Source organism: Hyperolius riggenbachi, chromosome 5 (assembly GCF_040937935.1).
Source record: "Hyperolius riggenbachi isolate aHypRig1 chromosome 5, aHypRig1.pri, whole genome shotgun sequence".
In the NCBI taxonomy this organism is placed as follows: Eukaryota; Metazoa; Chordata; class Amphibia; order Anura; family Hyperoliidae; genus Hyperolius; species Hyperolius riggenbachi.
In genome coordinates, this window is record NC_090650.1 from 389605193 (window position 1) to 389632868 (window position 27676).

Here is a 27676-nt window from a genome sequence, read left to right on the forward strand (position 1 = left end):
AAATAAAAACTCCTAAAACATTTTATTTAAAAATCACAACTACATAGTAAGAAGAAATTAAACAAAAATAAATTAAAAATAAATTAGGAAAAAAAAAAATTAAAAAAAAGTTAATTTATATACATATAGGACAGACTGGGTTATAGAAACATAACACTGGCCCAGAATGGAAGACGTTCACATACAAAATAGAGGCATCAAGTGCTACGGCTGCAATACATTCTCTGCATCACAGAAGTGTGGCCCTATCCTGCAGTTGTGCGCACAGCATAGTGGGTTGTGAACCGTATACAGTCAGTATCAGTGTACAAAATGGGAACACTGCAAAATACAGTAATAAAAAGTAAAGAACAGTCATAAAATATCAAAGTTAGAGTCTTCTCAAGTTGCGCTTGCTTTGGGCACTTCCAGGAAGTATATCTTTCTTAGTATGTGGCCTTTTCCCTGAGCCAGCGCCACATTCCTTTGATCCATGAAAACTGCACAAGCAAAGGATGCAGAAGTCAAAGCCACAGTCCTCCCTGCTGCACTTGCCTCGCTTCTTCAATGGCTGATACTTAGCTGGGTACTGGCACTGTGGACATGGTTTCAAAGCTTCATCTGTGAACAAAGTTTTGGCAATCTGCAATAAAACACAAAGGCCACAAGGTGGCGACATTACACAAAAAATATAAAAACAACCTTTGTTAAAGGACTTACGAGGCCTGTTTGCTCAAAAAAAATAAAAAAAAGTTAGATACCTGTGTCAGTTTGTGAGGCACAGAGGACGCCGTCCGCGCCCTCCGTGCCGTTCTGCCGGGTCCCCGCCGCTCAGTATCCCCCTGAATGTCCACCGACCGCACGACCCGGGTCGGGCTCTTCAGCCTTCGCAAAGAAGGCCGCCGGAGCTGACCGCGGCTGCGCAGTCCGCATAGCCGCGAGTGCGGCTGCGCAGCTCTAAAGCCAACCCCCTGATCCACGCAACAGGCTGTTTCCTGTAGCGTGGATCGGGGGGGGGGGGGGTTGGCCTTAGAGCTGCGCAGCCACACTCGCGGCTATGCGGACTGCGCAGCCGCGGCCAGCTCCGGCGACCATCTTTGTGAAGGCTGAAGAGCCCGACCCGGGCCGTGCGGTCGGGGGATGTTCAGGGGGATACTGAGCGACGGGGACCCGGTGGAACGGCACGGACGGCGTCCTCCGTGCCTCACAAACTGACACAGGTATCTTTTTTTATTTTTTTTTTTTGAGCAAAGAGGCCTCGTAAGTCCTTTAACAAAAAGGGATAAACGGTTCAGTAGATTACCTAAAGTGCATGTGCTTATGTATTAGGGCCATTTCACACTGCCATTTTTAGCCAATTGGATCAGATTTCCGCTTCATCGGATCCGTAAGGCATGGTCCACACTGGCAAACTCATCTGTGAAACCGGATCTGACCACCTATCGATCGGATCAGTTTTCACTCCGTTGACATTCCGGTCTGCTGAGCGGGCAGGTGAGGGAGGGTTTCTTAACAAAGGCCTCCGTCTCTTCCCCTTGCATACCACGTCCCATCATGCGACTACCACGCTTCTTCCAACCCGGAAAGTGGAAGCGTGGTAGTCACATGACGCGACGTGGGACAGAGTTGAAGGGGAAGAAGCCTGAAGTATGGCTAAGGAACCCTCCTTCCCCTTCCCGCTCAGGTGCACTTCATCTCCACATCCTCTCCAGACCCCCACCCCCAGTGGATTTTGCCCTTAGAGCAGTCCTTTTCTTCACTAGTATGAAGAAACGTTCCGTATGCTCATTGCCCCAATGCAGGGCTTCATCTTCCTTTTCTGGTCCGTTGGGCTCAATGGTCCGGAAAAATGGGTGAAGCAGGAAACATGCAGTCCATTCAGCGGATTGTGCGGAACGGATCCATAGGTTAACATTGGATCCGTTCCGTTTGTACAGTATCTGTTACGTGAACAGACCGCTTTTTAACGCTAGTGTGAAATGGGACTTACAGCAGACCAAACAAAAATATAATCACACAGCTAGCACAGCCCCTATAGAAACAAAACTGCAATAGTTCATGCATATCAGGCAGCTATATTAAATAGAACTATGGCCTTTGCTCAATTCACTTTTTCTTCGACGTTTTCACCTAGGAGATAATGCTTTTTAAATAGTACCGTCAATGATGATGATAATGACCACCCCCATCATGGCTGTTATGGTGCACCACTCAGAGTTCAGACCAGCGTGTGGTATGGACTTAGGGCTGGTTCAGGCGGATGTCTCAATCACCTGCCCAGTGTCTCATCCAAATGCTTTTCTGCAAGCGTGCAGAAAAGCATTTGTTGGCTTTCAATGGCGATTCCCAGCAATTGTCATTTTTCATCCCGCAGGGGGACACAGGAGTGCAGCGCTAATGGACCCCAGAACGACCAGACCGGGCTGCTTCCAGACAATGGAAAAAATAAAGATCAAAATGCTGCTTTTGCATAAACAGCGATAAATGTAATGCAGTATTTATGACTAGACAGTATTTGTTTCTGCATCTGTAGATTTCTTCATCTATATTTGAGGAGGATTTTTCCATTTGTGATTAAAAAGTTTGTTTTAGTAATTTGAATTTAACTTTGACAGGATTTTGTATTTGACACATACTCAAAATGGATACTAGACCCTTGCTTGATGGATTTAGTAAGTTGCAAGCCAAAAATTTCATGAAAATTGAACCACTTTTTACAGAAATCCTGCAGAAATGGAATGCAGGGAGGTTAATGGGAAAAAAAAAAAAAAAAAAAAAAAGAACTTTGTAGATGTAATTTTACTATTTGGCCACAAGATGTCCTTGCGCATAACTTCCATACGTGTAGTAATACACAAAGAGGAAGTAATGCGTGGATGTGAAAGTTTTGCAAATAGCGGCGCCGCCGGCTGCGGTCATTCACACGGGGACTTAGATCAATGACTGGGAATGGTGTTCCCATTCATTGATCTCCTGGTTAACGATTGGCAGCAGTAATGATCGTGGGAGAGTGTGGGAAGGAATGTAGCAGCTGTGAACATTTGGGATTTTGCAGGGACAGTTACTCATCCCGGGGGAGGGGCAGTGGTTAACCACTTCAGCTTTTTACGCCTTATGCATCCAAGCAAGTTTCACCTCCCATTCATTCGCCAATAACATTATCACAATGAATTCATCTATATCTTATTTTTTCCACCACCAATTAGGCTTTCTTTGGGTGTTACATTTTGCTAAGAATTCTTATTTTCTAAAGGCATTTTAACAGGAATATTAAGAAATTAAAAAAAAAAAAAAAAGTAATTTCTCAGTTTTTGGCCATTATAGCTTTAAAATAATACATGCTATTCACATTTTATTTGCCCATTTGTCTCGGTTATTACACCATTTCTATTATGTCCCTATCACATTGTATGGTGCCAATAATTTATTTGGAAATAAAGGTGCATTTTTTCAGTTTTGCATAGTAAAAAAAAAAAGTTCAGACCCTTGGGTAATTTTTAAAATTCAAGAATTTTATTTGGGTATTTTTTGGGTGTGGGAGGTAAACAGTTAATTTTAAAATGTAATTTGTGTTTTGTGTGAAAAAAAAAAAAAAAAAGTACGTACATTTTTTTTTTCTTTGGTCCAGAAAGACGGCAGCTTCTCATAAGAAGCCATCGGTCTTTCTGCCGGGGACTTAGATCAATGAATGGAAACCATGTCAGTCACGGCCAAAATGGTTCAAAAGACACCGAGCAGAGAATAAAGCAATTCTGAACTCACCTGGGGCTTTCTCCAGCCCCCAATAGCACCATCTGCACACCCAACTCGATCACACGCCCGTCGCTGCGAGAATCCTGCGCAGTACAGTCTTTCAAGAACCACGCATGCACAGGAATTTTGAATCCAGGAACATAATGGCTTGTGTAGGAGAAACAGAAAACCTACCTTAACATATTCTTGCTGCTTGCTTCTAGATTGGGGAACAGAGGTAATGTCTTTTGGTGTAAGAGAACCACATGAAGTTGGAGTATGAAAGCCAATTCTAGCTTGTGCCTGAACAGCTTTAAGAGCAGAACGGTTTAACGCATGTAACCTAGTAGCTGCATCTTCAGACGACAACAGCCGCCCTTGCTGAAGTGTTGGAGAAGAAAAGAAAAAGCTATTATAGAGAAGCACAAAAAGCACTTATTTTTTTGCATGGATGGCTACATTTAGGAATAGTAGGTCAGGTGGATCAGATTTTACTAAATTTTTGCTTAAATTAAAATACATAAAAGCTTTCATAGCACGTTGTATTATAAACTGCCTGCACACTTGAGGTTTGCTTCAAACTACAAAGATATAGTAACAAAAGAAAAAAAATTTTTTTTTTTTCAAAAATTTCAAATTCATCGCCTGGATGGAACATCCATAACTCCTTCCCAACTCATACAAAAAAGAAGCCAGTCAGCAAATTAGAGGCACGTTACGTGCATTCAAACTGCAGTACCAAAGTATGCAAGGGCTGAACTGACCCCGATAAACACCTCAAAGGCCCTGAGCTACATATAGAACGTTGAATTATAGTATTGATAAAAACATCTCGCATTAAATTTACATTCAGTTGCACTAATGGAGGACATTCACTTCCAAAATGGTTTTGTATGCAAAGGCATTCCGTACTAGACCCTTTCACCCTTATTGCGCAGGACTTCACAAGGAGCGGCCGTTGCTAAGGAGCGCATGCTACACTGCCTGCAGCAATCCCACTCTGTAATTAACTCACGCTGATTTAATTAGAGCACGTAACATTTAACTTGCGCTGATTCAGAGTGCCAAGAATAATGAATCAAGAATTTGGAGTGGTTTGTCAAATATCATCCAACTGAACTGTCCAGCAGATGATTTACAGCTCACAGCTTCCCATAAAAGGGAAGGTCCGGGCTTAAAAACCAAACAAAAAACACCCCAACAAGATCTACTCACCTGGGGCTTCCTCCAGCCCATCTGTCCCTTCCAGACGGTGACAACCCCCCCCCCCCCCTCCCCCGTTGCATCTTCTGCTCGCCTAGAGTGTGCTGTGGAGTACTTCGCCTATGTAGAACGCTCCAGGCTATGTGAGCGCAGTCAGAAGATGCATCGGCAAATGGAGGGGACCCCAGGTCACCAGCTGGAAGGGGAGCTGCAGCGAGGGATAGATAGGCTGCCTGGAGCTGGAAGAAGCCCATGTACGGTAAATGGATTTTTTTAAATTTTTTTTTATATAAAGCTTGGATGTTTCCTTTAAAGAACATCTGAACTGAGAGGGATAGAGAGGCTGCATTATTTCCTTTTAAACATATCAGTAGCCTGGCTGTCCTGCTTATCCTCTTCCTAAAACATTTAGCCATAGACCCTAAACAGGAATGCAGATGAAAGGTTTCACTGAATGATGCTGTTTTATGGCTGTGTTACTAATAAATCAAGCGAAAAATTGCATAAATCCATGTAGAGACCCAGTCTTTTCTACTTTCAAGGTTTTTGACTAAAGTCTGACTGGATTAGCTGCATGCTTGTTTCAGATGTGCAATTCAGACAACTGCATCCAAAGAGATCAGCAGGAAAGCCAGGCAACTGGTATTGTTAGGAAATTATGGCAGTCGCCATATCCCTCAGTTCAGGTGTACTTTAAACGCATCAGTAAAAGGACAGGCTGCTAGCAAGTCTTGGTGCCGAAGACGACACAACCACAAAAATAAGGCAAAAAACATTAAATGATCAATTATAATAAATAAAAAAGTGTGCTCTTAAAAAAAAAAAAAAAAGCTACCTCTGCTTCAGTTCTCAGCTTCTTCATGAATACTTTTCTTCTCTGACACGCACTTCTGTCTTGGACAATCATTTCACGCCACTCCTTGCTTACATTCCAGATGCTATAGAAGGACACATATCAGTAATTTTTTTTTTACAAAGTTTTACTTTTAAACTCATTTTCAGATAAAGTTTTCAAAGGCCGTTAAAACACCAGAGTCCCCCCTCCTTGATCCTTGTGTCATATGAGGCATTTGCATCCGAAGCCAGAAAAAAAATGGGTGCAGGAGGTGCCTCGGGAAAAAAATAGGGTACTGCCATAAGCACTCATTATAAAAGTTGTGATTTACAGCAATAAAGGAAGTGCATGTAATGCTGCAATTTACATAGCAGGGATGCCTCGGGAAATGCGATTTTATTTCGGCGAAAGCATGTACCAGGCTTTAAACTGCAATGTAGCAAGCACAGAGCTGCCATGTGATTACAGCCTGCCGCTCTAAAGTTTGTAATGCAGTTTGTAGTTAATGGATTTTACGTTTTTTGTGGAGATCATTTGCAATTTCGCAGGCCCTTAAGATGTTTAATACAAACCCTACCACCATAAAATTGTGTTAACCTGCTGGGCGTTCCAATTCCCGCGGCCGCATGAGTGTTTTTTTTTCGCCCGATTTTTTTTTTTTTGATCATGTAGCTAGCCTAGCGCTAGCTACATGATTGTACCCTGTCTGCTCCCTCCCTCCCTTCCGATCGCCGCCAGCTATCACGCCCATAAGGAAATCCCATTCTGAACGGGATTTCCTTTGAGGCTTCCCCCATCGCCATGGCGACGAACGGAGTGACATCGACTTCGTGACGTCACAGGGACTCCCGATCCACCCCAAAGCGCAGCCTGGCGGCGATTGGCCAGGCTGCGCACGGGGTCTGCAGAGGGGGGGGGGGGGGCCTCTTTCGCGTCGGGTAGCGGCGGATATCGGAGCAAACACGCAGCGAGCAAAGTGCTAGCTGGGGGTTTGAAAAAAATCAAAATCGGCCCAGCGGGGCCTGAGCGGTGCCCTCTAGCGTCTCTGGACGAGCTGAGCTAGGGAGGTTAAGGTAATGAACTCAAAAGCAACATTTCTACTATGCTTACCTTATAGGTCATCTATAGAAAAAAGCCTGATACACACTTATGACTGGCCAATCACTGATCAATTTTACCACCTTTGTGTATTAGGAGAGTCAGATATTGAATATGATGAACAGATTGTGTAGGTAAGCCCTCATACTACATGGAGGTGGTAGAAATGGTCAGTGATTGACTAATCAATTGAAAGTGTGTACCAGGCTTTAGTATGTGGTAAAATTGGCCACTCAAAATTGGATGTGCGCACCATAAAGGAGAACTGAAGAGAGAGGGATATGCCATATTGATTTCCTTTTAAGCAATACCAGTTGCCTGGCTGTGCTGCTGATCCTCTGCCTCTAATGCTGGGCATACACTGTTCGTTTATGCGCCGGAATCAAACCAGCGGCTCGATGCCGGCGCGTCACCGCTCATCCGCGTGGATCGATACCCGCTCGTCCCCACCGGCGCTTCTTATCAGCGCTTCGTTTTTTTCTATTGCCTGCCCGCAGGGATCGAGCGCGGTATTGATCCGCTGCGGTGATCGGACAGGTTGGATCTTATCAATCGAGCCATCAGCGGCTCGATTGATAACTATCCAACCGTGTATGCCTAGCATAATACTTTTAGCCACAGACCCTAAACAAGCATGCAGCAGATCAGGTGTTTCTGCCATTTTTGTCAGATCTGACAAGATTAGCTGCATGCTTGTTTCAGGTGTGATTCTGCATGCAGATAGTTCAGCAGGATAGCCAGGAAACTGGTATTGCTTAAAAGGAAATCAATATGGCAACCTCCATATCCTTTCACTACAGTTCTCTGTTCTATAGAGGTCCTACAAGCTAAACAGCATAGTGAAAATGTTGCTTTCATGTATAGTCATTTAGTTTCCAAGTATCAATTTTATGCTGGTAGGGTTTGTATGCACCCTGTGTAGTATGAGAGCTTACCTACACACTTCATAATAGTATTCAAAATCTGTTGGCCCTCAGTAATTTGCCAATCAAAATTGGATGTGCGTACCACTTAACAGCATCTTATTTGTAAGGGCTCAGTTTATAGAGAATAGGGAAAAGCAAAAAAGTTGCCATTGTAAATAAAGAAGCTGGCAACCAAATTCATCCTTTCTTCTGAAAGGAAAAAAAAGTGTACATGAAAAAACGAAAACCTGTAGAATATCAGTAAGTACACCGGTATTCTATTATTCAGTGCAAATGATGATGGTAAAATATACCAATATTTTACTATAGCTTCAATACAACCCTATTCTCACACTAAACCCTCCTACTACCTATGCCTAACCCAGTGATCTGCAAACTTAGCTCTCCAGCTGTTAAAGAGCCTGCGGCTAAACGGGAGTCCCTTCACCCCCGAACCCACCCCCGCAAAACTTGGTCGTGAAATTTTTGTTTCCTGGAGGCAGGGCTAACTGCTGCAGCCCTGCCTCTAGTCGCGTCTATCAGACGCGCATCGCCGCCTCTCCCCCGCCCCTCAGTGAAGGAAGACAGAGAGGCGGGGGAGAGGCAGAGATACGAGTCTGACAGACGCGCGTGGGGCAGGGCTGCGGCGGTTAGCCCTGCCCCAATGCGGAAGCGCTCCCCCGCTGTACGGAGGGGATTTGGGGGTGAAGGGACCCCCGTTAAGCCGCGGGATAGCAGCGTTTTAGCAGGGGCACACATGCCCCTGCTATCTATGAGGTCTGAAGCGAGATTTATTCTCGCTTCAGACTCTTTTAAGGAACTACAATTCCCACAATGCATTTCCCTTTATGAATCATGACTGTGGCTGTCAGACTCCTGCAATGCATTGTGGGACTTGTAGTTCCTTAACAGCTGGAGAGCCAAGTTTGCAGATCACTGACCGCAACCACTCCCTTCCCATGCCTAACCTTAAAGGGAACCTTAACAGAGAGCTATGAATGCTTCCTTATAAACAATACCAGTTGCCTGGCAGTCCTACTGACCACTTTAACTGCAGTAGTGGCTGAATCACACACCTGAAACAAGCATGCAGGTAATCCAGTCTGACTTCAGTCAGAGCACCTGATCTGCATGCTTGAGGGGCTGTGGCTAAAAATATTAGAGACACAGGATCAGTAGGAGAGTCAGGCAACTGGTATTATTTTAAAAGGACAAATCCATATCCTTTTCAGTTTAGGATCCCTTTAAAGTTTACCAGACCTGAAAAAAGTATGCAAAACAGCGCACTTCTCCTGCGTAGACTGGCCCAAACTGACTTAAGTGACGGGACCCGCTTCCCGAAGCTGCGGGCAGCAGAGGACAGTGGCGTGGGAGCGATAGAGCTGGAGGAAGCCCCAGGTATGTATAAATCTTTTTACTTTTTTTCAGCCCTGAAACCCTTTAAAGGACAACCGAGGTGACATGAAAACATGAGAGAGACATGTGTATGTACAGTGCCAGGCACACAAATAACTGCATTATTTTTTATTTTAACCCTTTCAGGCAGAGAAAGTAAAATCAGTATGTAAGTGGCAGTTTCTGTCCGGGTTGGACTGGGTCAGACTATAACAAACCCTCACTAATAATTACAGCCATAAACCACTTTCCTGCCAGTAAATGGCTTCTAAGAGCAGAAAAGAGATAAAAAGGGTCAATAATTCATAGATTTGAGCTCTAGCATACTTCAAGGAAGGCGACATTGAGCAGAGACCATGAAAGAGTCAAAACCTACAAACTAAATTCAAATATAAAATAAAACCGTGGGATATCTTAAAAAGTCATTTTTACCTCAGATATCCTTTAACCACTTGATGACCATGGGCTTAAACCCCCTAGTGACCAAGCTATTTTTCCCAATACAGGGCTGTGCAGCTTGACAACCCAGCACACAACTGGATCTTGCCTTCATTTAGTGTCCTTAATAGGACACTCTTTTCGAGGTCTCTAATCGCTACTGCGATTTTTTTTTCCCACTAACAAAAAGGGAGGCTGTTCCTCTCTCCCTCCCCCGTGCCGTCCTAATCGCCATAGGATGGCGATCGACACTCATCCCCACCTCTCATAGGCATCAGCCTATGAGAGGCCACGCATTGGGAGCCGCAATGAGGGACAGCCGAGTGTAAACAAAGGGGAATTCTTTCCCTTTTCGGCTGCTAGCTGGGATCGCGGCTAGCAGGCTGATCACGGAGGGGAGCTCCGTGAATTGGCAGGGAACAATCACGCATGCGCGCATTCCCCGGTAAGCTGCAGCTCCAGGACTTGACGTCAATCGGCGTTAGGCGGTCCTGGGGCTGCAGCCGCGGTCGTTACGTAGTTAAAGGGAACCCAAGTTGAAAGGGATATGGAGGCTGCCGTATTTATTTCCTAGTAAACAATGCCAGTTGCCTGGCAGCTCTGTTGAGCTTCTGGCATAAGTAGTGTTAAGAGTCAAAACCCTGGAACAAGCATATGGCTAATACAGTAAAACCTGTGTCAGAGTACCTGATTTGCTGCATGCTTGTATTAGAGACAGGATCAGGACTGCCAGGAAACTAGTATTGTTTAAAGCTCATCTTACCGTCGGTAACGATTTTTCCAGTAGTCCGAGTGACAGCACCCATCCTACGAGACTGGTCTTCCTCCTAAACTTTGGACAGGAAGCTATAAGTTACAAAATTTGCATAACAGGCAGGCAGGAGATGCATATAAAGCAGACACTCACATGAGCCATTTGGTAATACAAAAGACACGGACACCATATGATGCTGAAATAACTAATTTAATTAAACCAACCTCTAAGGGTGGGCCGGAGGGGTTCTGTCACTCGGACTACTGGGAAAATCGTTACCGAAGGTAAGATGAGCTTTCCCAGAACGTCCTCCTGACAGCACCCATCCTACGAGACAATAAACAAGAAAATAGTCTTAGGGTGGGACTACTGCCTGCAAAACTTTTCTTTCAAATGACAAATCACTATTAGCTAACAAGTTTAATCAGTAATGTTTAAAGAGAACCCGAGGTGGGATTTACTTATGTTAGTGGGGCACAGAGGCTGGTTGTGCACACTAAAAACAGCCTCTGTTGCCCCATGGTGTGCCTCCAGGACCCCCCTGCACGCCGCTATAGCCCCCGCAGTGCTGGCGACACGCAGTGTGTCGCCAGCACGTTTACCTTCTCCTGTCTGTTAGCGCCGCTCCCCCGCCTCCTCCGTATCGCCGCTACCCGCCCGCGTCCCTTTGAGGGAAGTGACGTGGGCGGGTAGCAGCGATACGGAGGAGGCGGGGGAGCGGCGCTAACAGACAGGAGAAGGTAAACATTGTGCTGGCGACAAGCTGCGTGTCGCCAGCACTGCGGGGGCTATAGCGGCGCGCAGGGGGGTCCTGGAGGCACAGCATGGGGCAACAGAGGCTGGTGTTAGTGTGCACAACCAGCCTCTGTGCCCCACTAACATAAGTAAATCCCACCTTGGGTTCTCTTTAACGAATGTATTTTGACTGGACCAGGTGGCCGCTCTGCAAATCTGCTCGATGGAAGCGCCCGCCCTCTCTGCCCATGAGGTTGCAATACTCCTTGTAGACAGAGATGTTGCAAACGGTTCCCGAACATCTCAGAAACTCTAAGCCCTGTACTACTTCCGGGTCGCTATGACCCGGAGTAGTATGCCTGCGCTGGCCCGGCAGTGCGCGTCCTAGATCGCGCTCCTGTTGCCGGGCACTTTCTGCGTATGTGCGTGACGTCATGAGTGAGGTCACGCTCATGCGCAGAGAGTGCCCGGCGACAGGCGCGCGATATAGGACGCGCACCGCCGGGCCAGCGCAGGCGTACTACTCCGGGTCATAGCGACCCAGAGGTAGTACAGGGCCCAGAGAGATTCGGGCAGCTAACGGTTGGGCCATCTCTACTTGCAGAATGGGCTTTAATTGAAGTAGGTAAAGGTCTGCCCTGAACCTGATAAGCTGCAGAGATAGCTTGTCTGATCCATCTTGCAATTGACATCTTGGAAGCCTGTCTTCACCTGACTTTACCTGCAAAAAGCACTAATAAAGCGTCCGATTTTCTCCAGGATTTGGTTCTTTCAACATAGTGAAGGATGCACCTTCTAACATACAGGGCGTCGGAGCAGTGCTTTTCAGCGCTGCTAGATTTGGGCGCAGCCGGCGCCTCCATAGACTACAATAGGAATCACTCCTATTGCAGCGCTCAGTGAGTAACGTTGGAGCCGTCAGCAGACGGAGCCGAGGTTGCTTAAAAACATAATAATTTCGGCCTCCAGCAATCGCTGGAAGCCGAATTATTTCATTCCCTCATTATCCATGTCGGCCTGGAGGGGGAATAGTAATTAAAGGGATACTGTGGGGGGGAGGGGTGGTTGGGGGAAAATGAGCTGAACTTACCCGGGGCTTCTAATGGTCCCCCGCAGACATCCTGTGTTGGCGCAGCCACTCACCGATGCTCCGTCCCCGCCTCCAGTTCACTTCTGGAATTTCTGACTTTAAAAGTCAGAAAACCACTGCGCTTGCATGCCCGTGTCCTCGCTCCCGCTGATGTCACCAGGAGTGTACTGCGCAGACACAGACCATACTGGGCCTGCGCTGTGTGCTCTTGACGACATCAGCGGGATCGAGGACACGGCAACGCAGGCGCAGTGGTTTTCAGACTTTAAAGTCTGAAATTCCAGAAGTGAACTGGAGGCGGGGCCGGAGCATCGGTGAGTGGCTGCGCCAACACAGGATGTCTGCGGGGGACCGTTAGAAGCCCCGGGTAAGTTCAACTCATTTTCCCCTGACCCCCCTACAGTATCCCTTTAAATCGGCCTGGACTTGTGCAGAAGCAGGATCAGCCGTATAACAGCTGGATCCTGCGCCCAAGTCTACCGGCGCCGATTTCAAATGTACTCTACAAGCAATGAAGTTTCCTTTCTTTATCATTAGATGGCCTATCACAGAACAATGGGAGAAATATTTCCTGAGACCGATTAAATTTTGAGACCACCTTTGGTAGGAAAGCAAAATCTGGACGTAGGGTGATCCTATCATCAGAGATGGTACAATAAGGTTGCTTAATGGACAGAGCCTGAAGCTCGCTCACCCTTCTGGACAAGGTGACTGCCAGAAGAAAGGCTGTTTTCAAAGACAAGAACTTATGAGAAATTTGATATAGAGGTTCAAAGGGATGTTCACATAAGCTTTGTAACACCACATTCAAGTCCCAAGGAGGAACTCTAGACACAATAATAGGACGAAGTCTCTTTATTCCCTGGAAAAAAAATGAACAAAACTCCTCCTGCGCTAATCTTCTTTCTAAATATACACTTAATGCCGCCGTCTGGACTTCAAGAGTGCTGATACTCAGACCCATCTGAAAACCATCTTGAAGGAATTCCAGAACTGAAGAAGAAAGCTTAGTATCCATATTGGTCTTTGTACACGAGTCACAGTATACTCTCCATGCCTTCTGATAAATTTGCCTTGTAACCTTTTTGCAAGATTGTATCAAAGTCTCAGATAGTCTGTCAGAAAAACCTTTTGATTTTAGGATCCCCCATTCAGGTTCCACGCTGAAAGGTGAATTACTTTTAAATCTGGATGAAAGACTGGCCCCTGGAACAACAAATCTGGTCTGTCTGGTAACATTATTGGCTAAAACCTCGTTAACTTCTGTAACAGAGCAAACCACAGTCTCTTTGGCCAAAAAGGTGCTATCAGAATTACTCGAGCTCTCTCCTGGATGATCTTGTTCAGAACTTTCGGTATTAGAGCTATTGGGGGAAACGCAGTCTATCGAAAAGCATCCAGTACCCAAGGATTGTCCTTCGGACACAGGGAGCAAAACCTGTGACATTTCGAATTTTCTCTCCTGGCGATAAGTCTACTGCATGAGTGCTCCATGCTAGGCTGACTTGATAAAAAAAACAAAACAAAAAAAAACTTCTGGATTCAGAGACCACTCGTCCTGTAACAGTGTGGATCTGCTGGGGTAATCCACTAGAATATTGTAGGTCCCCTACAGATGAATTGCTCTGATGGATCTTTAAGAGGAACTCCAGTGAAAATAATGTAATAAAAAAAGTGCTTCATTTTTACAATTATTATGTATAAATGATTTAGTCAGAGTTTGCATATTGTAAAAGATTTTTAATCCCTGATTTATATTACATGGTGACATTTTTACTGCTGGCAAGGGATGTAGCTGCTGCTTGCTGTTTTGGCAGTTGGAAACATCTGTAAACAGCTATTTCCCACAATGTAACAGGGTTCACAGACAGGAAACTGCCAGAAGTACCTCTGTACTCAAAGCTTCTTGTGGGAGGGGTTTCACCACAATATCAGTCATACAGTGCCCCCTGATGGTCTGTTTGTGAAAATGAATAGATTTCTCATGTAAAAGCAGGTATCAGCTACTGACTGGGAGAAAGTTCAATTCTTGGTCGGAGCCACTCTAAGTTGTCCTCTGCCCACTGAAGAATCCTTGCCGTCTGAGACCAAAGCAGACGACTCCTTGTACCACAGTGATGGTTCAGGTAAGCTACCACACTGCTGTTGTCGGAGTGGATTAATACGTGACACTGATAGATCTGATTGCTGAAGTGCTGAAAGCCCTGCCACACAGCTTGCATTTCTTTGTTTGAAGATCTTATTGATCTCGATCTGGACCATTGCCCCTGAGCCGGTAGAGAGTCCATGTGAGCCCCCCACCCCCAGGTACTGGCATCCGTCGTTATGGTTCTTTGCACAGGGTAAGACCACATTCGACCTTCTGACAGATGAGATAGATTCTGCCACCAATTCAACGACAACTTCACATTGTAGGGGATTAGTATTTTCTTTCCAGAGATGCAATTGGCCCTGTTCCATTTTTTTAGTATCCACAGCTGCAGAGTCCTCGGGTGAAATTGACCCCATTGAACTGCAGGGGGAGGGGGGGGGGGGGGGGGGGAAGACTGAGCTTAACAGACCAAGTACTGCCATGGCTCTTCTTATACTGAAAGTTCTTGAATTCTGAAAAGAAAGAACAGAATTAAGTATTGCAGTAATTTTCCTCTCAGGAAGAAACTTTCTCCTGCCGGGAATAAAAGATAAATCCCAGATATTCCATAGATATTGACTGGGTACTAAAGAGGACTTTGACCAGTTAATCAACCAGCCTAATGATTGAAGCACATCAATGCATACCTTAAAGCGGACCCAAACCAAACTTTTTTTTTATTAAAAAGATTTAGTTGCACCACTCTAACACATACAAAGATAAATAAACACTCCTTCAAACCTTTGAGCATTTCAGTGCATGCTTTTCACCCTTCTCTTTTCATACCTAGGGTTATACTGGGGGCAGCCATTAGCAATTCCTCCATTGCTACTCCACCAGTTTGCCGGATTTTGTCCCGGCAATTTGAAAGGAAGGGAGGGGTTGCTCCGATAAATGTAAAAATATTTTATATTTGGCATCATGCAGCTGAAAAAAGGCTGCTATTATAATTTAGAAAATAGATTTTATTTCTGAAATCTTGTATTTTTAATTTGGGTCCACTTTAACCTGTTCTTTCACTGAAGTTAATGAATCACCCCACATCAATAAATCCTCCAGGTAGGCTATGATATTAATGGATCTATACCTCAAGACTGATAACACTTCTGCCATGACCTTAGTAAACAGCCAAGGAGATGAAGCAAGTCCAAAAAGTAATGCGTTCAATTGAAGTGTCTTACCTTTTCTTGAAGGATAACTGCAAACCTTAGGAATCGCTGAGATCCCAGATGAACTGGCACATGCAGGTAGGCATCTTTGAGGTCTAGCGATGCTAGAAAACAGTCCTTTTGCAAAAGGGTTATTACAGAACTGACATTGTCCATTCGAAACCTCCTGTATTTTACAGCTTTGTTCAACCCCTTTAGATTTAGTATGAATCTGAAGTCCCCTGTGGCTTCTTTACCAGAAAAACTGGAGAGTAGTATCCCTGTCCCCTTTGACACAAGGAACCTCTTGAATTACCCTTTTGTCCAGAAGGGAAGTTATTTCTCTTTGTAGTGCCTCTCTTTGGTCTACCGACCTTGGATCTGGAGTTATAATGAATCTTTGGGGTGGGGGATGCTCGAACTCAATCGTGTAACCTTCCAACACTAATTTTCAGGAGCCATTGATTTGTGAAGAACTGGAGCCATGTTTTGTAATAGTGGGAAAGCCTTCCCCCTACTGGTATACTGGCGTCATTGCTTACTGGGTTGGGAAGGCCGGGGAAATAACAGTTCTTGTTCCAAGTTGTGTGGATCACCCTGTGAAGGTGAAGGATTGTCCCCCTGCCAAGTTTTAACCCATACCCCTCCGTCTTGCAGAATTGACAATGGCAGTGGTTCTGGCAGTCAATTTTACAGTATCATCTGCCGCATCTGTTAAATAAGTTGTAGCATTAAACAGATTTGGGAAATCATTCAAAATTTCTTCCCTAGGGACACCTGTAGCTATCTTTGATTGGGTTTGAGTGAACAAAGTTTTAAGAGGTCGGCCTACCGCAGGCTTAAAAGTTAATGACGACGACTCCCAAGCTCTTCGTAAAAGGTTATCCAATTTTTTATCAATAGGATCCTTTAAATTACCAAAATTCTCTAACTGTAAATCGGATTTTCTGGACACCCTTGAAAACGACGGGTCCAACTTAGGAGCCGGACCCCAGAATTTTTGAGCCTCTGGACTGAAAAGATGATGAGCTAGAGACTTGGGCCAGAATGCCCTCCTTTCAGGGTCATCCCATTCCTTCCCAATCATAGTCTTTAGAGAGGAATGGACTGGGATGAAGCAATTCTGAGTTTCCGCCAAGCTCACGTACATCTGATCCAGGGGTGTCAAGGTTTTACGTTCAACTAATACCCATAGTGGTCTGCATAGCAGCCAGCAAGTCCTTCATTAAATTAGGTGAAAAAGAAAATTTCTGAGGTACTTCGGGATTGTCTTCCTCCTCCCCAGAAATCTCCCCTAAAGATGAAATCTCTCCCTCTTCCCCGATGATTCAGAGCCCTCAGATTCATTCTTTTTTCGTTTAGAAACCGAGACATGAGAGGAAGAAACAGGTGCCGGCAGGTCCTCCCCTGGCTGACTGTGACCATCACTAACTATAGGCGCTGGTAACCGGGTAGGGACTACAACAGCAGCAGAAGTTAAAGGAACTGATGATTCCGCAATTGCTGAATCTTTAATTTTCTTAATAGCTGAAGCCATGTCTGCTCGCATCCATCCCACTTATGCTTCATACACACTTGAGATAAAAGTCTTTGGAAAATGAAAGATCACAGACCAATTTTACCCCCTTCCATGTAGTATGAGAGCCATACACTACACAGTCTATTCTATGGAGCTGAACTCCCCATCAGATAAAATCTTTGCAAGATGCTGCACACAAAGATGCCCGTACACACTCAAAAGATTATCTGCAAAAGATCTGTTTCTGCAAAAAATCCATTCCTGCAAAATGCATTCATAGTCTATGAGATCTGCAGATCCTTATACACACTTGGTTTAACAGACTTCATCTGCATATCTGACAATCCTCTGCAGATCTGAAGATCCATCCTGGTGGATCTGATCTGCAGATGATTGTCTGTTAAACCAAGTGTGTATGAGGATCTTCAGATCTCATAGACTATGAATGCATTTTGCAGGAATAGATTTTTGGCAGGAACAGATCTTTTGCAGATAATGATCTTTTGAGTGTGTACGGGCATCTTTGTGTGCAGCATCTTGCAAAGATTTTATCTGATGGGGAGTTCAGCTCCATAGAATAGACTGTGTAGAGTATGGCTCTCATACTACATGGAAGGGGGTAAAATTGGTCTGTGATCTTTCATTTTCCAAAGACTTTTATCTCAAGTGTGTATGAAGCATAAGTCTTTAAACACAACATGAGTTTCCTCTTTAACAACTTTTTCCCTGCAGGATTGGCAAAGTTTCTTTGGAAAGGAAGAGTAGAAATGAGAATTGCACATAGCACAACGTTTCTCAGGTCTGGTAGAAGATTGTCCACTTTGAACAGGCTGACCAGAAGATTTGTCTTTATCAGTCTTTGGGGCTTTAGGCTACAAAGAAACAAGAGACTGTCAGCTATTCAGAAGTAGCTATCTGCACAAAACAGCCCCCTAGGCAGAAACAATATCACTGCTCACCAGAGAGGGAATAGCGCAAGACTCCGCAGGAGGCAGAGGAGAAGGGCCTACAGCGTCCTCTATGATCACCGACAGCAATAGTGAATCAAGGAGATATAGATAGATATACATACACATACATACATACACATATAAAAACCACCCCCTAAGGGAATTACCTGCAGCTGAAATCAATTTCACCGCCGTGGCCTCTGCCGCTCCGTAATCAGCTGACGCGTCATTCAACTTCCGCCCGGAACGTCCGGTTCGCGCTCCTGCCGCTATAAGCCTGCCACCATTCCAGGAGAAGCCTCCGATCCGCTGTGCGCTGGACAAGCTGAAAACCCCTGCTCAGCCTCTACCTGCCCGCGCTGCACCTGCCGCCCGACATGGTAGCACCTGGAGATCCTCCAAAGCGTCCCGTCCGGGACAGGAAACACAACTGAATGGCTCATGTGAGTGTCTGCTTTATATAAATCTCCTGCCTGCCTGCTATGCAAATTTTGTATCTTATAGCTTCCTGTCCAAAGTTTAGGAGGGAGACAAGTCTCGTAGGAAGGGTGCTGTCAGGAGGACGTTCTGGGAAAAAGGTAATAAATATGGCAGCCTCCATATCCCTCTCACTTCGGGTACCCTTTAACCACCCACCCCTCACATCTAACCATAGCCACCCTGCAAAAAAAAAAACAAAAAAAACCCTACAATTTTAAAAGGTATCACCATAGGCGCCCATTCAAACACCAGCATTAAGGGGTAGTTTTCGGGATATGGCTAAATCGATATTAACAAATTGTTGTATATTCCACAATATAGAGTTAACATAAGTTTACACATTTAAAATTAAGGGAGTCAGATATTGCGAAATATTTTTATAGTTTGTTTCTACAAACAATAGGTTATCGGGGACCCACATTTTATTTTACTTTCGCGCCCATTTGCTTCCTCGCTTTACAGACACCCTCCCAGCCCAGCAGGTTTGCCAACATCCTAGTCTAGTCAGTCACACGCTGTAGTCTTACCTGCAAATGCTTTTTACATCCAGTAATTTAAAGATAAAATGTAATATGTGCCTCAAGTTTCGGAATTTCAATTCAGATAAAACGTCTACTTTTTCCAGTCCCATTTTCCTGCCGATGAGCACTGCCAATACATCTTCTGACGCTTGTGAAGAATCTCCACCACCCAAGAGATCCTGCAGTGTGGATCCTTTCTTGTGGATGCTTCTTGACAGTATTTCATGAACGACACGCAGTGCTGGTGTACCAGTTAAATCCTCAACCTTTAGAAGATAACTGTTCTGACTATCCTCAAAGCTCAATTCGTTTTCCTCAGTCACAGAGTCTCTGGCTACTTTTGATTTATACGATGAACTCAGTAGGTTTGCTTCAGTATAATCATCCTCAATCTCAGACTGTGAGCCTCGCTCTCGCAGAGTGGATAACCTCCGACACCGATCCAGCTTCCGAGGACGGGTGTTGCTTGGGGCAGATTTAGGAGTCTCCTTGTTTTGAATCAGTTCCTGGAAAGAGCCCTCATGATCAGTGATAGAGTCTTGTGATTTATCAAAGCTGAGTGAGTGAAAGGCACTATCCTCAGTTACGGAATTTTCCAAGTCACTAATTTGTGCTTCAGTGGGGGTGCATAATGCAAAACGAAAACTAGCCGAAAGATCGCTAATAGGCGTTTGAAAGTCCTCTTTTGCACGTGAATTTAAGCTGCATACTGGAGTAGCAGGTATCTCTGGTGTGTTTTCATTAAAACTCAGGATGCTGTCAGTAGGCGACTCTGCTGTGCACTGAACTGGAGACAGATGGTTCACCTCTGGAAAAGGAACTGTGTCGTATTTAGAATCATCTATGGTAGAGCTCCTCTGCTGTGCAAAAGACATCCTCCATTTTTTATTTACGGTACCAGTGTCTGGTTCTGCTTTTAAAGTGCTTGTTGCTAATGGTTTGTAAAGCACATCTTTTGGGGTGTCGTCTAAATTGTTGGACACCCTAGCCCCAAAACTAGGGAGACGCTGAGGAGTGTTCTTGTTTCTAGAGGTTTCTGACGAACACACTGATGATTCAAAGTCCAAGCTCCCTCCAGATGTTGCTTTGGCAAGGAGAAGCCTACGTCTCAGTGAAAAGTCTTTTTTAGCAACACGTGGAGTTTCGCAGGTTTCTGTTTGCCTCTTTTTTGTGCCTGTTCCACACTCCCAGACATCACTCCTTATGGGGGAGCATACGAAAGTAGGATCAACGTTCTCAGAATCTTCGTATTGCGTTAGAGTATTCGTTTCTGAAAAGTCATTGCTAGTGTCATCATAGCTCAGACCGAAGGTCTTGAGAGATTCATTATATCCACTATCCTGGGATATACCCATCTGCGATTCTTTGTAGCCGATATGTTTTTTTGCCCCCGATACATAACCAGCGTAGTTTGCAGCAGGACTGTCTTGAACGGATCGGCGATAGGCCATTTCTTGCTTTTTCCTTCTGTAAGCCTACAAAGATAAAACACATAAGAAAAACATCTATGATGGTAGGTCAGCGTTTGAAAAAAACTAAAATGCGTTCCCCCCCCCCCCCCCCAAAGTATATCTATACGCCAATTTAAAGCGGAACTGTAATTTTGCTATAAACAAACAGTTTCACTTACCTGGGGCTTCCCCAAGCCCCCAGCAGCCGTCCTGTCCCGCGCCGGGCCTGCCCGAGCCTCTGTTCTCCCGCCGTGGATGCTTTGTTACCGCCGACTTGTAAGTCAAAAGCAACTGCGCACCCCGGGCTACGCGAAGCTTTCTTCGCCCTCCAGCTCGCAATAGCATCCTGGTATTAGCGCAGGACTCTATTGCGAGCTGGAACGCGAAGAAAGCTTCACGTAGCACGGGGCACGCAGGCGCCGTCGACTGCTGTAACGAAGCTTAGCCATGGTGAAATAACGGAGGATCGTGCAGGAACAGCGCGGGACAGGACAGCTGCTGGGGGGATTGGGGAAGCCACAGGTAAGTGAAACTGTTTACAGCGAAGTTACAGTTCCACTTTGAGGACAGTCAAGAAGGACTACACTCAACACTGCAACATGAAAGATGTTATAATCCAAGAAACGGTAGGCAAATGCCCGTATGGTTAACATAATACCTATGGATATGCTATGGTTAACATAATTATACCTTAACTTACATTTATACTATACACAAAGATGAAAGATACCCTTATAAATTCATGAAGGTATGAAGCAGATGGATAAAAACTCCCCTGACTATCCAACCAGTGAGTCAAAAGATACACGAGGCAAATAAAATACAATCAGATTTACTTACCTGGAGCTTCCTCCAGCCCCTTGAAGCCTATGTGTCCCTCGCCACAGCTCTGCTCCCAGCCAGCCTCCTGGGCCCCCTCCGTAGCGACCATCTGCACATGCGCAAGGCAGCACCGCTTTCTGTCACTCCTGTGGCTGGCCCGGTAAGTAAATCTGATTATATGCCTCATGTATTCATTAACCATTTCAGCCGCACAGACGTGAGCCTCACGTCCACGGCAGGTGCTGCTGTAACCGCAAAAACAGTGATCATTCTCAATTGGTGCCGCCGCGCTGCCTCCTACTCTCTCGTTTCCCGATGCTAATAGTTAGATTAATAAATGGGAACTTTGTTCCCTTTCATTCATCTCCCCTCAGCCCCCCGTGATCACTGGCATCAATGAGACGCCTTCATCACTTCTGAAATGTAACAGCCATGCATTACTTCCTATTTAACGTAATTATTAGCGCATGTCAAGAGGGTATATTATTATTATTCTTATTAATAGATGTTGGGCTTGTGATTAGTGATGGATGTAAAGTTGAACAAATGCACCTTTATTTGCAAATAAAATATTGTCACCAAACATTGTACTAGGGATAGAATTTAAACGTTGCAATAAACGGGACAAATGGGCAAATAAAATGTGTGGCTTTTATTCACAGTAGAACATTTTATTTTAAAACCATAACTGCTGGAAATTGAGACTTGTAAAATATGCATTTAAGGGTTTGCTTATGCAACATGATGTGAATTCTGCTGAATTTTTAGGCTTCCCAGAGGTCTAATTGTACTGTAATATTTTTGTTCTCTAACTCAAACATTTTAAAGAGGGGGGGGGGGGGGTGTTAATTAAATGAACAATACGATCCGTTACAACACAGTACTGTGAACAAACCCATAGAATTTTATGGGCAATGAGTTGACATGCAGAATTATTCTGAAACACAAATGATCCAGTGTGAATGCACGCTAGGCTTTGGCAATGTTACTTTAAAGCCTCGTTCACATTATGACGCACAGATGGCCATGCGATCGCAATGTGTACGATCGCACCCCATCTGCGTTATCCTGCCTTGTGGCTGATCCCATTCACTGTAGTGATTGGGTCAGCCATGCGCTTTGCCCCCCAAAAAATAAATAAATAAATAAAAATGCGCGCAGCAGTGCATTCGCGCATCGCACTGCTACACAACGCATGTAATGTGAACATCGGACAGTGCAGTCTATGCACTTCTGATGTTTGTGCGTGTCCTCTGTACGTGTTGCCAAAATAAGGATGGCAACGCATCTAATGTTAACAAGGCCTTAGGCTGGATTCACACTGTGCACGTTGCAAAACGAACAAGTCAGAGCCAACACTGCACTTTATGCTATACACATTAACTGAAAGCCTGCATTCAGAGAGCTATATCAATAGTGCAATTCATTACAATGCAGAAACGTGAAGATGTATGGGCAGTTTGTTGATCTACAGAATGCAATGCAACTGATACAGTTTGAACTAGTTCTTGGTAAGAGTACTTGAAAAAGGTACAGATGGGAACAAACACCTATCAGGCCCTAGGCAATGTAACTGTGGGTGCATGTAAGAATGATGTGCAGGGGAATGAGGCGATTCTTCCTCTCCTCTATTACACATTCTTCCTGCACAATCTGAACCAGGTTTATGGGTGATAGACAACACCTCAGTGCATTCCCTGCAGCTCTGTGGGGAGTGCATATGTAGAATATAGTACTACTGTGTAACAAAGTAAACCTGAGACAAATGAAATTAAAGGGGATCTGAAGAGAGAGGTATATGGAGGCTGTCATGTTTATTTCCTTTTAATCAATACCAGTTGCCTGGCAGCCCTGCTGGTCTATTTCTCTGCAGTAGTATCTGATTAAAACCAGAAACAAGCATGCAGCTAGTCTTGTCAGATAAGACTTATAAGTCTGAACCACTGAAACACCTGATCTGCTGCATGCTTGTTCAGGGGCTATGGCTAATAGTATTAGAGGCAGAGGATCAGCAGGGCTGCCAGGCAACTGGTATTGTCTAAAAGGAAATAAACATGACAGCCTCCATATACCTCTCTCTTCAGTTCCCCTTTAAAAGTTTTATACATACCTGGGGCTTCCTCCAGCCCCCTTCAGGCTAATCAGTCCCTCGCTGTCCTCTTCCACCACCTGGATCTTCTGTCGAGCCGGTCTGGCGTAGTGCGCATGCACACACTCCGCCGCGAGCGTAATACACCTGCGCAGCACTATTGTGCAGGTGTAGAATGCTCCTGGCTGTAGAAGCGGCACGTGGCCGGACTGCGCTGACTGGCTGAATTACTGGGACTCATAGCAGAAGCTCCAGGTGGTGGAGGACAGCGAGAGACTGATTGGCCTGAAGGAAGCCCCAGGTATGTATAAACAAACAAAAAACTTCTTTTCATCCGTCTCAGGTACCCTTTAATTTGTTGTCACCAAACCATATTTAAACATATCAAATTATTTGATTTCATGAGCAAAGAGTACAAAGTACATTTGCATAAATCAGCATCAACGCAGATTTATTTCCATCTCATTGACCATCCCTATTAGTGATACAGCTACACATCTGGCTTTATTCTTACAGCATAGATGTTATTTAGTATCTACACATACATAATGATGACGATTATCTGAGAAATAGAACATTTTATCATATTTTCTATTTTAATTACAGTTTAAATTCATTAGGAGTCTGCATTTTTTTCCCCGACTCCAGGCACCCAAAATTGCTCCCAACTACTGGCGTCAGCTTGCCAGCTCAAACACCTGACAGGCAGCCAGACTGGTCTTTTGTGCGTCACTCTGTAGCTGCAAATGAACAGTTCACGAAGGTGATGTGTTGGAAGTAGGGAAAATGGACACGAATGAGGATCTAATAAGCGACTGACGACAGCCAAATTGTGATGGCTCGACTAGGTCAAAGCATCTCCAAAACAGCACGTGCGAATTCCTGGCTTACAGTAGTCTCTACCCATTAAAAGGTGCATCAAGGAGAAAGAAATTATCAGGGACAGGAGTTCTTACAATATTTATTTTTAGAGAAAATAAGACTTGGAAAAAAAAACAACAAAAAAAACAAACAAAAACACACCTTTCTATAAATAGCTTTCTACCATCAAAATTTTAAAAAAGCAGACAATGCAGTAATCTTTAGGTTGGACAGAGTAAATCCAAGTACTTAAAGAGAACCCGAGGTGGGTTTGAAGAATATTATCTGCATACAGAGGCTGGATCTGCCTATACAGCCCAGCCTCTGTTGTTATCCCAAACCCCACTAAGGTCCCCCTGCACTCTGCAATCCCTCATAAATCACAGCCACGCTGTGAGGCTGTGTTTACATCTGTAGTGTCAGTCTCAGCTGCTTCCCCGCCTCCTGCATAGCTCCGGTCCCTGCCCCCGTCCCTTCCCTCCAATCAGCAGGGAGGGAAGGGATGCAGGCGGGGACTGGAGTTCTGCAGGAGGCGGGGAGAGCAGCAGACTGACACTATAGAGATAAACACAGCCAGCTCTGACAAGCTGTTTGTCAGCAGCGTGGCTGTGATTTATGAGGGATTGCAGAGTGCAGGGGGACCTTAGGGGGGTTTGGGATAGCAACAGAGGCTGGGCTGTATAGGCAGATCCAGCCTCTGTATGCAGATAATATTCTTCAAACCCACCTCGGGTTCTCTTTAAAAACCCATATAATCGTTTAATATGTATGTCCATCCTAGACCCAATGCATGGTACACACCATGCAATTTTCTGTCAGATGGGTCTAATCGATTATTTCCGACAGGTCTGATAATTTATCTTTTTCCGATAACTTCTATACAAAATCGATCAGAAAAAAAGGATCAGAAAGCAGATCTACAGTAATAAAAAGTCAGAAAAACAGTATAATGTCATAAAACGCTGATACTGTAAACATCTGGATATAGTAAACTCGGTCCTCAGCAAATGCATCTATGCATGTATACACAATGGAAGACCAATTCTGATATAGTAAACTACTTTTCCTTGTCCCTTGGCGTATACTAGAAAGGAATTCTACTGTAATCAATTTGACCCATCTGATAGGAAATTGCATGGTGTGTACCAGGGATAAGACCGATGGAGGGCCTGTACACATTTGGCGCTTGCCCACCACTTCCCGGCGATTGCATTTCGCTGGTATAATCTCACGATTTGCGCTTGTGATTCCCGACAATAGATCAAGAATCACACCGCAATCGCCCCAAAGATGCTGCATGCAGTGTGTTTGCGATGGATTGAAATTGCAAACGCCACAGTGTGAATGTATCCATAGGGATACATTAGCAGCAGCGCTTTGCTGATCGCCGGTGACCAGCAAGGCACTGCAAAAGCGCCCCAGTGTGAACCAGCCCTAAGGGCTGGTTCACACGGACACTTACCGCCAAGCGCTCGGGACTCATCGGCCAAACGCTCCTATTCAAGTTAGTGCCTTTTTCCACTAGCCTGCAATTTGATTCTGATCGCAAATCGCAAGGTACATTAAACTAATGGAAACTGCAGCAGCAATTTCCATTAGTGCTATCCGATTGCGATTTTGGTCAAAACGCAATAGTCGTCCTGCCGCGTTTTGGATGCGATTGAGCTTTACTAGGAGTATAGTAGCTCAATCGCAATTGTAATCGCATGGTGGAAATTGAGACGTGATTGCGAACACAATCGCATTTCATAGTGGAAAAGAGCCCTTAATGGGAGCGCTTAGCATCACGCGGTTACCGGCAGTTGCGCAAACGCGGCGTTCTAATCCCAATTTAACGTCCGGTTCAGCCGGCTTCTGGGGTCGCTTAGCCGCTGCGTCTTCTTGTCCCCTTGCAGGGGTGACAAACGCTGAGAACGCCGTAAACCGAACGATCCCCGAATGAGACGTCATGGCTTCTGGCTGCCACCAAGCATCCGTTGTGAAGCGGCCCTTACTGCCAGATTCAGACATAGGTGGGCACTGTCATCCCCAGCTGTCAGCTCTCCTGTCACAAAGTAGCCCCCAGCTCTGGCAGCCCACCCTGCCCTGCCCTTGTCACCTTCAGTCCTTGGAGGAAGCTCCAGCATCCGGGCTCATGGCTCGAGTCCATAGACATAAATACAAATAAAAAAACAAGCAGGAGAGGATGCTGTGTGAGCCCCGCTGTCATGCCACTGAAACCTGCAATGTTATATTATTACTACAGTCATTACACGAGGTTTTCCTATGGCAACACCAATCCCCTAGCCGGGCAGCTCGCTATGGGAACAGCGGCTCCGAGCAGCGTCCCCCAGCCAACCTTTCCCTCACTGACATTCGAATCGCCCGCCTTTTCCCAACCGTCACCTGCCTGTGCGAGGCGCGCGGCCGTGCCAGAGCGAGCGCCTGTACCGCGGGAGCGCGCAGCGTCTATTCCCAATCAGAGTGTAGGGAGCTGGTTATATACAGTTCAGCACCGCGGACAGTATAGGAAGCGGAATCATTGGGTAGATCAGCAGCAGTCTGACCGAAAGTGAAGCAGTTGTCCACAGAAACCAGACCGAATCCTTGTTTTAGTTGCCAGCTGAAGGCTGATTGGTTGTTCTGGGCAATTGCTTCACATTTATTCCAGAGTTCTTTGCATTTGCCTTGAATTGGTCTGATATTACGAATTCATATTGCACTTAATACTCATATTGGGCAGTAGCAGTACGGTGGCGTAGTGGTTTGCCTTGCAGCGCTGGGTCCCTGGTTTGAATCCCAGCCAGGTCAACATCTGCAAGGAGTTTGTATTTTCTCCCTGTGTCTGCATGGGTTTCCTCTGGAGCTCCAGTTTCCTCCCACATCCCAAAAACATACAGATAAGTTAATTGGCTTCCCCCTCAATTGGCCCTAGACTACAACACATAGTACACAATATACACATAGGACGTATGACTATGGTAGGGACTAGATTGTGAGCTCCTCTGAGGGTCAGTTAGGGACAAGACAATATATACTATGTACAGTGCTGCGGAAGATGTAGGCACTATATAAATACTAAATAATAATCATTGCACTGACAGGTTTCTTGATATTTACAGTGTGCACTGACAGACAATGCCGACTGGAAAGTGATGCCGTGTTGCGTTTAGAGCCCTATGGAGTACAATGTAACTGAGGTCGCATTCACAGTGGGGCTTTATTGTCCTGTGTTATAAAGTCATAACGCAGGTTAACGAATTAATGTTAAAGGACTTCCGAGGCCAAAATCCGGGCCCAAAACATAAAAAAAGTTAGCTACCTTCATGGCTTTGTAAGGCACGGAGGACGCCGTCCGCGCCCTCCGTGCCGTTCCGCCTGGTCCCCTCTGGTGAATAGCCCCCCGAAAGGCTGCGACCCCACGGTCCGGGTCGGCATCTTCTGCCCCTATAAAGATGGCCGCCGGAGCTGGCCACGGCTGCGCAGTCCGCATAGCCGCTACGCAGCTCTAGGGCCAACCCCCCGATCACGTAACAGGCAGCGTGGATCGGAGGGTTGGCC

The 27676-nt window shown here is 45.4% G+C and overlaps 1 protein-coding gene across 1 annotated transcript; it reads right to left on the reverse strand.

The window, feature by feature from the left end:
* Positions 1-284: 284 nt before the first annotated feature.
* FBXO43 (F-box protein 43) lies at positions 285-26483 on the reverse strand. Its single transcript, XM_068234898.1, has 5 exons — positions 26235-26483; positions 18920-20388; positions 5750-5852; positions 3907-4092; positions 285-622 (listed from the first exon to the last, which is right to left on the reverse strand). Exons 1-5 carry the CDS (start codon positions 26343-26345, stop codon positions 371-373), a joined length of 2121 nt encoding a protein of 706 aa, XP_068090999.1. The 5' UTR covers positions 26346-26483; the 3' UTR covers positions 285-370.
* Positions 26484-27676: the final 1193 nt, after the last annotated feature.

What these genes read in the sequence shown, in the direction of transcription:
- FBXO43 (XM_068234898.1), bottom strand. Translation starts at nt 26,345, where the DNA reads ATGACAGCGGGGCTCACACAGCATCCTCTCCTGCTTGTTTTTTTATTT. An exon ending in GATGTAAAAAGCATTTGCAG is followed by an intron (nt 5,853 to 18,919) that starts GTAAGACTACAG and finishes GTCCTTCTATAG; the next exon opens with CATCTGGAATGTAAGCAAGG. An exon ending in AGCAGCAAGAATATGTTAAG is followed by an intron (nt 623 to 3,906) that starts GTAGGTTTTCTG and finishes GTTTTATTGCAG; the next exon opens with ATTGCCAAAACTTTGTTCAC.